At 37.7% G+C, this 14,475-nt stretch overlaps 1 protein-coding gene across 1 annotated transcript in view; it reads right to left on the reverse strand.

Annotated features, from left to right (window-relative positions):
- Positions 1 to 1,271: 1,271 nt before the first annotated feature.
- Positions 1,272 to 14,475, reverse strand: part of LOC140140909 (sestrin-1-like) — a 142,118-nt gene continuing 128,914 nt past the window's right edge. The window contains 3 exon segments of the mRNA XM_072162663.1: positions 1,272 to 3,847; positions 4,425 to 4,453; positions 4,456 to 4,649. Coding sequence (XP_072018764.1) covers positions 3,761 to 3,847; positions 4,425 to 4,453; positions 4,456 to 4,649 — 310 coding nt within the window. The 3' untranslated portion in view covers positions 1,272 to 3,760.

The raw sequence follows: 14,475 nt of genomic DNA on the forward strand, positions 1-14,475 counted from the left end.
GACATCAGTTCGACAAATTCAAACTGTGATACAATTGATCCCTAGTAATGAGAATCAAGTTAGAGTCTGTCTCGTATCAAGTTGAGAGTAACACCATGTTGGATTTTGTAGTAGCATATTCAAATTGTGCGCGCTAACCTAATCCTAATAAAGAAGTGCGCTTTGTCTGTACGCTGGTGGCGCCACCGCGTAAACGCACTGATTCAAGTCCGCCACTACAAAATCTAACATGGCGTTACTCTTAACTTGAGATGAGACACAGTAACTAAGCTAAGCTCTTGCATCTAGCTTGGCAAGAATTAGTGTAACAAAAATGAATGACTTGTGTTAAGTCTACCCTCAATAAATATCAGATTTAAGCTCTTGTTTTCCCTATCCCTTGTTCGCACCAAAGATCCCATCCCTTTCCATTGTTCATATGGACACACTGATATTGCACAACTAGGTGGTTCAGGTTCCTATAAACTCAATATATCTGCAAGCAACAAAATCCTACTACAGGCCTTCAACATCACCTAATTTGGCAAATTATTTGGTGGACAAGCTCTCTTCTACAGACTTGGGGTACAGCTATATAAACACTAATAAATGGTGACATACTAATGTACGTGGAAGAGTATAAATGACACGGTTGAAAAGAATACAAAACATGACAGTGTGAGGATAGCTCCATGTACCAATGAGAACCTATGGCTTATGGCCTGGTAAGGTTTACCAAAGCTGCATCTATAAACCAGTCTTGTAAACGTATGTGTGCAATTACTTCAGTCTAGTTACCAACAGAATGGGCACTTCCAGTTGAAATCCACACCCTTTATGGAAGACATGACCTTAAGTCTCCCACACAGGAGTGTGAATTTCAAATGGGGTTCCCCGAATGAGTGACTTCCATTAAAAATAATACACTCTCTGTGTGTGAGATTAAGGTCATGTCAGGACCGCGACACTCCGGCACTTGTTGGAAGACATCTAGTACAGCAGACAGTACATGTACAATGTGATTTTCTCATTTATAATTAGGATTACGTCATTGCCAGAGCTTGCTTATTTGTTCGTTAGAATGATTGACAGCGGTGGGCGGACTTATACGCTTTGTCCCGCTCACAAAACAAAGCTCTGGCAATGACGTAATCCTAATTATAAATGAGAGAATCACATTGTACATGTACTGTCTGCTCACTCTGCTGTATTAGATGTCTTCAACTGCGGTATAGCACGGTATAGGCAGTTTGCAGAGAGTGTCGCTTCTCTATCTTTATTTTCTCTGGTCATGTCTTCCATAGGTGATGCATGGATTCAAACTGGTATAGCCCAATGGTATTGACTGTTGATGGTCAAATAAACTTCCATAAAGTTGCAGCTTTCACAAGACAGGTGCCCATGTTTGACTGACATACAGACATACAGGGCCACTATAATTCACAAGGTGGTATCACTATCACTGTCATACCCAGAGTACCAAGGTCAGTGAACTGCCTACATTACACTCGTTATGTAGTCATATACTGTTTTTGTTAATTATTAAAATGTGTTTTTGGATACACTTGAATACTCAGAGTAAAAATTGAATAAGATATCAAGTACTATTGTGTGCACTGCTGACATCAAATTAAAATTTCTGCAGAGTTAAAATGATCATTCCTAAAAATAACTCATGGGTCTGTTCTTCACCAGAAAGATACAGAAATAAGACCAATTATAGATCTAGCATAATCTGAATATTGAGTTGTTTACGCTTGGCACTTAACCATGACTACTAGTCCAACATCTGGTGTACATGGCGAGGGCTTAGAGCATGAAAGTCCTATCTACAAAAACTGTCAAATGTCTATAGGGCAGCTATTGCAGATAGGACCTTCTTGCCCCATAATAAGCAGTTCACAGAACCACAGCATCTATATTCCGGGAATTTTCGATCATTGGCTCATGTTATTTCAGTAGATAGCAAAGAATCAGTTTTTTTTTTGCTTTGGCAATATGAGTAGTTGAACAAAACGAAAGCAAGCTGCTATAGTCTGTACGTCGTATATCTACTTCGAGTCCCTGGCACTAGCTTTGAAGTTCAGCGTGTACTGCGTTGGCTTGGCGTGGTTTCTTGCCTGTACATATGCGGCATGTTGATCACGTGCGTAAAACGCACCAAGTAACGCAAAGCTAACGCAGAACACGCCAGGGACTCGAGGTAGATATATGGACTATATGAAGTATGGAATCACTAAATAATCCTAAGACCAGGGCTGCCACAGGGATCCTTAACCACACAACACCCAAACAGCTTGCTGCGCTTCAGCAAAAAGTGGTACATATGGCGCTACTGTTGAACATTTCAAGGTGTAGCGGTTTTTATGGGTATTTTCCTTTCTTTGTAATGCCTATTTTTACAGACCTTGCAGTCACCAAAGCACTGAATTACTTTATTGGTCGATCTTGGAGTGCAGTACAAGTACTCAATCCAGTGTTCATCTGCATAATTTTAATAATTTAAATCACAGGTCTATATATAGGATTTTGGGTGCTGTTTTTTACACTTTGTCTAGAAATTGGGCTACTTCAGCACCACCCGCTGCCACCTTTGGAAGCCTTAGGAATTGTGGAAACCCGGCCAAAGACTAACAAATTGATCTAGCCATACGCCATGCCATAAAAATTGTTAGTATTATACTTGAATATGGAATGAAAACTGAAAATAAATCTATTTAATAAGTAAAAAGTTACGCATTTTCTGAAGTTTTTTCTGTAGCAAGACTAAGAACACATTATAAAAGCTTATCAAAATGCCATTTGATATGGATGTTTGATACAGCAAAAAAACAAAGCAACAAGTATAAAGTGCCCCCTTCCATGTATGTAATGGCTATAATACCTAACAAACAAACGGTCCAATATCGTGACACTAACTATTTCAATATATGGTTGTATATACATGAATGAGGCTAGTCCGATTGAAACCTATACACCCCCTGTGGAAGTCATGACCTTACATCTCGCACACAAGGAAATTGATTTCAAATAGAGTCACCCATTCAGGCAATTGCATTTGATATTCACACCATGGAAGATTAAGTTCATGTCTTCCAGGGGGTGTTTGGATTTCAACTGGACTAGCCATTTAGTGTGTACTGGAAGCAACGTTATTTAACCTCTTGAATCAATTTTTAAAATGACTAAACAAGGTTACTGCCTTATGGACATTCCACCTGTCGTACCCGAACGCTATGATTTGAAATCCATCCCGCGAAAAAAAGTTTTTTGGACGTTTTGCACCAGCAACATAAAACATTTGTACCACGCAAGGCGACTGACCATTAAAAAGGTCTTCATCATATTAGCTACCAAATTTATGCATCACTACGATCAAGAAATTTTTTTATCATATCAATATTGATATGAATTTGCAAGAAAAACTGAATATTTCAAGGCTTTCTATTTAGCGTAAAGTAATGCTGTTGAATGGGCTGGCTTTGTTTAGCTTTGAGGCTGTTGTACGAACTGAAAACGAATAGTCTTGTTGCACGCTGATTTCAATGCCCAAACACCTGTTAAACACACGCACGTTTGACGATCCCGAGTTCTTCAGGTTGACGTTCCGTTCTTCACAGCGACTCTGTTGCTAAATTAAGGTGAATCATATTGCAGTAGTTACACAGCTGCGGTGGGGATAGAGGGTAAAGGCCTTTGTTTGTTCTGCCAAAATGATAATACCATGTACGTACAAGGTGGGAGGGAGTTGTAACAAGCGCCCTCTGTTGTTGAGCAACACTCATGTCATGTAGCGCATGATGGCCCTCAGACAGTAGAGCAGACTGGCCTGCATCCGTGCTTCCAGGATCATCATGTTCACATGCACCTGGATGGGAGAAAAACAAGCCAATAAAAACAATTAGATGAAAAACTTTGATTCTGTTGCTGTTTAATCCAGACAACGTATTGACTTGTGTCAAAACAAGAAGCCCAGACTTAAAGGGGCATTATGTGATCCACAGCGTAAACATAAAGTCCCGACATTATGTGATCCACAGTCTCATTCCCCTAACTAACTTCTTATCATCCTAGGGCTACATCATGTATATGTGCATAAACTTTCTTGCAGATTCGGTCGTTTGACAAAGATATCGTCCAATTTATATTTTCCGCCTGGTTACAACACAGTGGCCTATACGAAACCTTTGTAACACACTTTGTAAAGCTCATGCTTGAAAATAAAATTGATCGTTTTGAATATTGCGCTTTTACTGATAAATGCCGGTGGAACACTATTTCAGTTTTACAAACCAATACTGCTGATTTACCATTGCGTTACGCATGGAGCAATTCTGAGTCTCTTTCTGCCTTCCATCTCTTTAATTTTAACCCATTTTAGATCAAACAATCCAGTTCTCATACATTAAAGAACCCCAACTTCCCTACACCATTTCAAAACTGACCTTTTCTGAATGTTTGAAGTCCTCCAGAAACCCTCGTAGTCCTTCATGCCGGCTTTTTCCGGATAGCAGGTCACAGTCTTGATGTATGTCTTTAGGTTTCTGTCCAGAAGTTCGTTCACCTCACCGTAGTCATAGTCATCATGACGGATACCAAACAGGGAGTGGATGTAGTTCCAGATGGCTCGCCTTAGCAACGATGTGTCAACTGCTCTCTTTTTACCCATCCTGGAGATTATGAAATAATAAGAAGCAGAACAATTAGTAAGTATTTTAGAGGGTTCACTATCGGACACGTTTGGAACTGTCAGGAGTAGCTCTGACTTCTTCAGGAAAAAGTACCTATGAATGAAACATGTAGGCTGTCCCTTGCCTTCTGATGGCTCTGAAAAGGACCGTTCACTGAAGAGTGCCCCTTGTCAACAGAGAACAAGCAGACCTCACCTATGCTAATGTTTTGGTGGCCCTGAAAAGAGCTGTTCACTGAAGAACACCCTTTGTAAACAAATAAATGGTAGCTGTAAAAAGAGCCGTTCAATGATGGCCCAAAAAGGGGACATTCTGGTTATTTTCATTGCAAGAGGAAGACCAATTTGGTTTAAAAATTATGAAAATCAAAAATAAGTAACAGAATCACACAGAGAACAGTGCAGAGATGGATGAGCTAAGTCACGTAATGTTTAGAAGATGATCTGTATGAATTTTAACTGGAATAGCACAATTTGATTCACAGCAAATAAAACCAAACAAACAAACAAACAAACAAACAATCAAACAAACAAATAGAAACAGATCAAGATTGCAAAAACATCAAGAAAACAATCTCTTGTCAGAACTAATTACATAGGATTAGATGCAATCAAGAAAAAATTCTTGAAAATAGACATAATTATAAAGAAAGAATTATCAGGGAGAAAGATTTGAAGCATGTTGTAAATGAAGTTATCAAAGCTTAAGTATTTTTCAGATAGAATGGAAAGCCGTCTCTGGACACAATTTATCTATTGCAAATGTATGCAAACAGTAAGTATTTCTATACTATGAGTGACAGTTGCCTCTATTTTTGGTCAACAAAAAAATATATACAAGTACATCACAACTAGAGCAGAACATAGTTATGAATGTTGATGATATTTATAAATGTGTACACTGTGGGCAGATTCTCTGTATTCTATTTTGAGCTAATACTTATAATATTCGGGATGTAGTACCTGAGTCTACCATGTAGAGTGTATATACATTGTGGGCAGATTCTATGTACATGTATATTCCATTTCGAGGTAATACTAATTAAAATTCGGGATGTAGCTCTACCTGAGTCTACCACGTAGGTGTAGTTATAATATACATTGTGGGCAGAGTCTCTGTATATTCCACTTTGAGCATATATCAATTAATATTCAGTATGTAGTACTTGAGTCTACAATGTAGGTGTAGTTACTATAAATACATTGTGGGCAGATTCTCTGTATATTCCACTTTGAGCATATCAATTAATATTCAGGATGTATATAGTACCCGAGTCTACAATGTAGGTGTAGTTACTATATACATTGTGGGCAGATTCTCTGAACATTCCATTTCGATCTAATACTTATTAATATTCGGGATGTAGCTTAAAGCCGAGTCTACCATGTAGATGTAGTTACTATACACATTGTGGGCAGATAATATTCCAGTAAGAGCAAATACTATATTAATATTCGGTGTGTATCGCCCGTACTTACACCTCCCATGTAAGTTTAACCAGTTACTATGTCTTTGGTATTATAGTCTGCCATCCAGGACACAAAATTTCGCTACACCTACCCAACCCATTGGACTCGCAAGAATTTGCCAGCGAAGTTACGTAATGTTACTATTTCAACAGGATCACACGCTTGAGTAATGAACCACGATCGAAACAATCACCACACAAAGTATATGGCACTCGAAGGCATACCAAAATAGCGTGATCTGGTAACCAAGAGAATTACGTAACCACTTCGATGCTGAATTGCAACCTTTACACAGTGCGAACCACCATGGGAAACCACCCCTGTCTGTCTTGACGCTAATATCAAAACACTTCTGCAGAGAACAATGGTGCTTGCCCGTGGTGCGCGTACACAGCCTAAACATGGAAGAGGGGCTCTGATTGGCTGGTTAATCAGAATGGTTATCCGATTGGCCAATTATGCTCTTTAATGGGGAGTGTGCATCAATCAGAGCAAGAGAGTGTTGTTTATCTCTGGAAGTTAGTGTAGCATCCCAGGCAAAAATGCAGTATTTTCTGTTTTGTTAATGCTAGCAGATACTGTCCTATACTTTAGAAGCAGATTGATTCAAAATATTCCCCCTCAGTCCCAGATAAAAACACAGTATCTGATATATGTTGTTTACTTGTAGATACAGCATTTTGACTTTGTGAGTAGACTGAATCTAAAACACCTGTTTCCCAAGTAAGAAGGCAACATCTCTTTTGTAATCTGTTCACAGTTACTCCTTTTTTACTTCCAACAGATATAATGTACATGTAGAGTTGTAGACAGGATGAAGAATTGGAGCACACACATGCCAGACTACATGAGAGCCACAGAGTAAATCAACCATTCCCAGTTTTATATTTCTCACGTGCAACACATCACAAAATGTCATAAAACAACTCCAGCTTCATTAATTATTCATCCAATGTATTTTATCTTCAGCAATTCCATTTAAAATTCACAAACCCTTGCCTGTGGAAGATTTCAGTCCCATCTAAATCGTGAGTTGCAAATAACATTCAATCCTGCTGGGTTTTTTTACTAGTCTTATGTAAAATTCCAGTTGGAAAATTGTTTGAAATTTATAAAATTCTGTTGAATTTTGCACAAATTAGACAATTTTGTTTGGAATTCAAAAAAACGTCCATACCTTCATCACTTTTATGGATGAAAATGGTTGGATTAAGAATAATTGTAATACTTCTCAATTTGATTGGAATACCAAAATGGTCCTCAAAGTGGGGGTGTAGTTTTCAGATGGAACAGCCCATTGCATCCCATAGATATGATAATCGGCAGCAGAGAATGACAAGATCTCTTCAGCATACCACATGTGGGTAGCAGCTGTGTCAACCACAAGCATTTGTGAAAACCAATCATGCAAATACCATAAATGGCATGATTAAACAAAAACAAATTGTTTGTCCGATATTGCTATAAATTGCTAACTTACAAAGTCAAATTAATTCCGTTTACAGATAACGGATGTCTGAGGATGGCCATATTTCAAAAACAACTAAAATTTGATATGAGTGGTTTGGTCGGAGGTATCCTATGTATCGCCCCCCCTGCCCCACTGAAGAGGAGCCACTCAGGCTGTAGTGGTTTGTAGTATTCAATAAGGTGGTGTACCAAGGGTGGTTTGCTTCAAGGTGCCCTATGTGTTGCTCCCAGCCTCGCTGGAGGGATGGTACTAAGGGTGGCTTGGTTGGAGGTACCCTATGCGTTGCCCCCCCTCCTTCACTAGAGGGGAGGCAGCAGGCTGTAGTGTTTTGTAGCATTCAGTACGGTTAAGGTTAGTATGCAAATATACGGCGGTGTAAAATTGAACTTGTTCTATGGTTTACAGATGATTCCTTCAGCTCAGCAGCACCACATCTGCAGACAGAGTGTCTATAATGGGAATGTGTTAATTTACCAAATGTCTGTCTGGTATTAATAGCAATGTGATAATGATTATTAGAGGTGATGTAACTAAAGAAGATTCTGGTTGAGCTAATCAAGCGGTATCCAAAACCAACTACTGTATATGCTGATGTTTATTCAAGGGTTTTTTTGTGAATTTCAGTCTCAAGCAGCAAAATGTATCCAAATATTCACCTGAATGTACATGTAACATCACTTTAAAAATAGATTTTGTTTGTTTACATTCATCATTTAAATGGACAGGCATAAGGCGGTTTGTTTTTCCAACCAGACGACCTACTTCAGGTTTTATATATAACACACCTCAATTCTGTATGCAATTTTGACAGGTAAATCAATGGGCTATTCCAGTTGAAATCCATACACCCCCAGTGGAAGACATGACCTTAATCTCCCATACAAGGGTGTAGATTTCAAATTTCACCCATTAATTTTAACCCCATTTGAAATTCACATTTCACATATGGATTGAATTTGATCTTGTGCACTAGTTTGTAATGTTTGAATGTTTCTGTATTCCAGTGTATGATGCATTATAAGCCTCTTCCCTAGTTTGTATTATGGGTAATTAAGGTTATGTCTTTCATAGGGGGTGTATGTATTTCAACAGGAACAGCCTAATATACTCTACAGTATGTATGCATGTGGTATTCAAGGTACAGCAAGTCTAATTAATACTAAAGGGGATGCATGGACAAATCTGTCAATATTAACTGCCTACAAGTGACAGAAAATTGATAAGCCCAATCCGACAAAAATAATGGTAGCGTTCTTTTGTAGATAACAATTGAAGAGCTTTGTTGCAAAACCCCTTATATCCACTTGAGCAATTTTGAGAACACATCAAAAGAATCACTGATATAAGGGGGTTTTCAACAAAAACAGTTTTTGCCGGGATGCTTGGGTAGGCCAAAAACTGCTTTTGTTGCAAACCCCCATACATCAGTACTTTTTTGATGATATTTTGATGTTTTCTCAAAATTGCTCAAGTGGAATGTAAGGGGTTTTGCAACAAAGCTCTTCAATTCTAGATTGCTGGCATGATGTTAATTTTGGAAATAGAACACTGCTTGCAACAAGGGAGTCTAAATCTGCTCTCTACTGGTTTATGCATATACATCTTACTATGTTGCATATGAGACTCACAACCTATGACATTACCCTTAACAATAAACCAATCTATCTATTAGAGGTCCCATACAGTGCTTAATGGCACAACACACTAGGATCCACAACAAGCTCATCCATCAGTGTGCAGTTCTTTAACCCCAATACATTTGCACATTTATTGAATGACCTTTGAAAATTTGGGTACAAAAGCGTATACTCTGCAACTTGAAGTCGAATTTTGCACTATGATTGTTTAATTGAGGTTATTGAACAATGCCATTGGGATGAGGCCATTGTAGTCCATAGTGACACAGTTAAAATGCTCTTGTTTTTTCATACAAAAATAGATGAACATAAAAAATTAGGTCAGATGCATTCATTCTATGCCATAGGGTATTATATAATGTAAACATGTATTTAGTGTGGCACACATAGCCTTTGTTTGGTCCCTGTATTTAATTTTTGTTGTGGAAATTTTATTTTAACCGATCCCATCCCACAATTTTACATTATCATGAGGTTTTATATACCTACAGGTGAAAACCAGTATTATTGTGAATTTTTCACCAATAAAACAAATTGCACCGATTCGTTGTTATTGAAATTCTTTTGTTCGTGAAAATATCGGTTTGGTAAAATAGAGAGCTGTGTGACACCATTTCTTGACATGTATGTTAAACGTATGCAGTCATAATCACGGATGCAGGGAGTGTTTTTTGATAACTTCTATACTCCTGACCGATAAAAATGCACATACTCTTATACAACGTTTAAGGTGGAGAAGATGCAGATTAGTGAAATTTGCTTTGAATCTTTGAGGCAGGGCTAGATTTTTAGCATCTACACAATGCGAAGAAATTGTCTATTGGAAAATGAGACTAAAGGTCTGTTCATACTACGCTGTACTTGAGTTGCGGTGCCTTCCCGATTACTTTTTGCCGCAACTCAACGCAACTTGTAGCATTTTCAAGTTAATATGTACCGGTAATCCGGTATCTTTATTGCGATACCGCAATGCAGTATTTTGAAGTATGGCCACGTACCACACCACAAATCAATTTTGGCGTAGTATGAACGGACCTTAATTAACAGTTGCTTCCATTCTTCATTGCAACACAATATATAACAATATGATGGGCAGAATTTTACAAGTAGCAACTGAATGTGGCCAAACACCCAGTAAATCCCCACCTCATTTGATGAAGAAGATAACAGTATCAACATCACTAAATTCAATATTATATGATATTAGCTGCAGTAGATATACCTTTAATATTTTATGTTTAGGGGATGTCTGGCATGTTGCTATCCACTGCCAGTTAGGTATTGTGTGCAAGGACAAGGAGGCTTGCTCCCTATAGCGGGATATTTTAGCGGGATCATGTTTCGCAAATTTGACAGTTACGTTCAGTTTTGCGGTTTCTTCCATTCAGTTTCAAGACATGCACATTAAACCCCACGGGTTGAATAATTTTGCAGACTTAAATATTCACAGATCTTGGAATTAACCATAAAAAACACAAAAATAAAAACCTAATGAAAATTTCCAGCTACACATTATTGAAGGAACTGATACTGGAAAACACTTTGATGCCAATTTACCGTCACAAATTTGATTAAAAGCCAGTTATTTTTGGCAAGGATTGTTTGTTGTCGACTCGGCCTTTGCTCTATCGAAAGCAACAATTATCGTGTATATATTTTGCTGCCACTTAACACTTAAAGGCATAATGTACGATTTAATATAAAATTGGATAATTTGTTTTTAAACCTGAAAATCATACATTTTATAGCTTGAAAGGAACATTCAGAATCAGATTTCATGGGGTGGTCAACTAAATGTTTTTAGATTTGGACCCTCCACTCTCTGAATTCAATTGAAATTGGTTTGTGATCTTGAATTGATGGTATGAACAGTCAAATATAGGCATGTCCATTTTCTGACAATCGTAACATAATTATAGTTTTCCCCTACCCTTGAAGATGGCTAAGCCAAACATGGAATCTCTCTAGGTATTGCATAGAGGGCTATATCATACATTACCCAATCAGAGATAAGGTAAGAATGGTCAGTAGGGCTGAAGGGGATGAAGTTGTTAATTTTCTAAGAGATCTGAGAGCTCCAATTTGATTGGTTACTAAGGTGATTACATTGTGCAATTAATCAATTAGGGACAATTTTTAGAAAGTAGTACATATGGGAGTAATATAGCAGGCTTGCTGTTAACCTAACACACACAGACCTACTTCTGTTTACTTGTACATCAAGTAGTAGCTAATCCATTATGAATCACTGTTTTATTCAAATACCTAGCGGAGGGAGTGAGGGAGGGAGTGCACAATGTTTGGGCTATACTTTGCTCACGCCTAGCGGGCATGTGCATCAAGAATGCATCGGATTACACCGATCTCATGCACAGCAGAGGTGAAGATTCACTCATGTGATTCACAATTATAACCTCTGATCCTGGTAAGCTGATCTGCTATGATCATGAGAAAGATAAACAATTATACCTTTTGTCAACTTTCTAAGATCACAAAGTTATGGATAAATATATTTATTTCTTCCAGCTTTTGTTATTTTTCTATCTTCTGAGGATTATGTCCTGCATCGCATACAATTTTATGTATGGGACATGAATGAATATGCATTCGGTTTTTAAAGAATTGTAGAAGAAAAAGCAGTGCAAGTCAAAAACACTAAATAATATTTTCATCAAATGGAAAATGTTGGCTACTTCGTGAACAATGGCATCTTGTATCAATCATACTTAACATATGGTATGTAACAAGTTTGACTTATATTATAATATTAGTTTATTACTATTACTAATGACAGTTAATGCCAGAATGTGCTGATACATTCTTAACTCACTATTTTACAGTTGATGGCAAACTACTCTCGGTCTAGACAAGCACTAATTAAATTTGTTGCGGAATTACGCAGCTTAATAATAATAATAATAATAAAAGACAGTAAAAGCGTGTGGCTGGCTTAGTACCAGTATCGTATGCTAAGCTGGCAGCCATGCAGAACTAAAATAGCCAACCAAGTAGAGTCAGCTGTGGAAGTGTTGAATCCGATATGTGAAGTGGTTAATTGTATTTAATAAAAAGCTGCCTTATGCAAAGTGAACATTCCATTTCAAATCCATATCCCTCCTGGGGAAGCGAAGTCTTTCACAGAGGGAGTATGTGTTTCAAATAGAATAGACAATTAGGTATCTTCCATTTGAAATACTCACTCCAGTTGTTTCAAAATGATTCCCCCAGCCAATTCCATTTGAAAAACATGCTCCCTCTGTCGAAGACTTAAAAAAATCTTCCACACAGGTATGGCAGATTTAAAATGGAATAAGCCCATTCTTACAACAACACTAAAACCATTAGCAGGGTTGCCAAAACCACGATTTGGTAGCCCAATTGGGTGACTTTTGAAGATTATCCCATGCGACTTTTGACAATTTCCTGTCCCAAAGAAACCAATGGTTAAGAAAAAACTTGGGCGACTTTTCAACATTGGCCCTCATGACTTCCGGTAGTTCCTGTCCCATAGGAACCAATGGTTAGGAAAAAAATTGGGTGACTTTTCGATTATCTGACCCGCGATTTGGGCTGAAACTTTTTAGCAACCACAGGATTTTGAATAATCATGCCTGCAATCTGCTAGCATTTTTTTTTATCCCTGGTTTGTGTTGGTATTAATATCAACTGAAAACGCCATGTAGCAGCCATAGCTGTAACTGTCCCTTTGCATTCACACCAATGGTATAAAACCACTTTGTGTTTGATCTTTGCGTACATCTTTTTACCAATGAAAAACCAATAACTACTGTGTAACAAAATTACAGGAGCCAATCAAGAACCACTGACCCAATATTAGGTATGTTTCTATTTAATCAAGTACAATTTATGCAGACTTCAAATACAACTTGCAAAATTTGACCATTCAGATTTGTCCCATGAATTTGCTTGAACCATATATAAGTACAGTGAGGGATAACATTACCATACAACCCTGGAGGTTTTGAATAAATCCAGGTGGGTGAGTATCATCGGTGGGCAGGAAAAACCTCCTATGTGCAACAAATTGAAGGGATATCGCATCTTTTGATGGGAAATTCACATTTTATCCAACCCTGCAGGAGTGCAGGTTTGTCAAGTGAAAATTTACCTTTAATCTATGAGCAAAATGTAAGAACATCTAGTCTGAAGAAGACTATTATTAACGCTCTGCGTGCCAGCAATAGGCTTCAAGTTCAACACAAAAGTCCAAATTTTAAAATATTTGTTCAAAATATCGAGAGCTATCTCTTGAGCCTATGAACGAATACTAGGCTTATCTGTGCTCATTTTAAATGCATTTTTCATGCCGATTCCAAATATGTCCATGAAAATGTACAAATATGAAATTTTTAATAAAAATTTGAAACTTGTTTTCGGCAATCGACACCCGCGTGGAGAGTTAACAACACAGATTTTTGCAGGTAAATAGGGAAATGTTTGAAAACTTAATAAAATCTTGCAGAGCTCAAATATAACAAGCCAAAACTGTTAAGTCAATCATCAAGAGCCAAAACTGTAAAGTCATTTTAAATTGCCAAATATAAATATTCTACACTATTCTATTACATCTGTTTTTGACAAATATTGGTGTTCTGCCAATTTTAATAATTACAGCCTATGCTGAATACCATTATTTCTTTTTTATCTCGCATCATATTTTTTGTAAACCAGGGACTTATTGAAAATGGCATTTGATATACGAAGATAAATAAAAGGGATTTTGTAAATGGACTTGCATGTTGAGATGAATAGGGCCTATTTATACAATCACATGTTTTAATTATTGATAGAACAAAGACAGGTGGTATGGTGTGATAATGGGCTATTCCTGTTGAAACCCATACACCCCCTGTGGAAGACATGACCTTAATCTCCCACACAGGGGGTGTAGATTTCAAATGTCACCCCTTCAGTGTCGTCTGCTCCAAAATGGGCCATTCCTGTTGAAACCCATACACCCCCTATGGAAGACATGACCTTAATCTTCCACACAGGGGGTGTAGATTTCAAATGAAGCCACCCATTCAGGTAACTCAATTTGAAATTCACACTCCATGTATGGAAGATTAATGTCAAATCTTCCACAGGGGGTGTGTGGATTTTAACCAGAATAGCCTAATGGTAGAAATGATGTTGAATAGAGCCACCATCGGTAAACATCATCGGTACCGGTCCTGACTTGCTCTTTATTGTGTAGCACACAATAC

The sequence above is a fragment of the Amphiura filiformis genome, chromosome 19 (genome assembly GCF_039555335.1).
Source record: "Amphiura filiformis chromosome 19, Afil_fr2py, whole genome shotgun sequence".
Lineage (NCBI taxonomy): Eukaryota > Metazoa > Echinodermata > Ophiuroidea > Amphilepidida > Amphiuridae > Amphiura > Amphiura filiformis.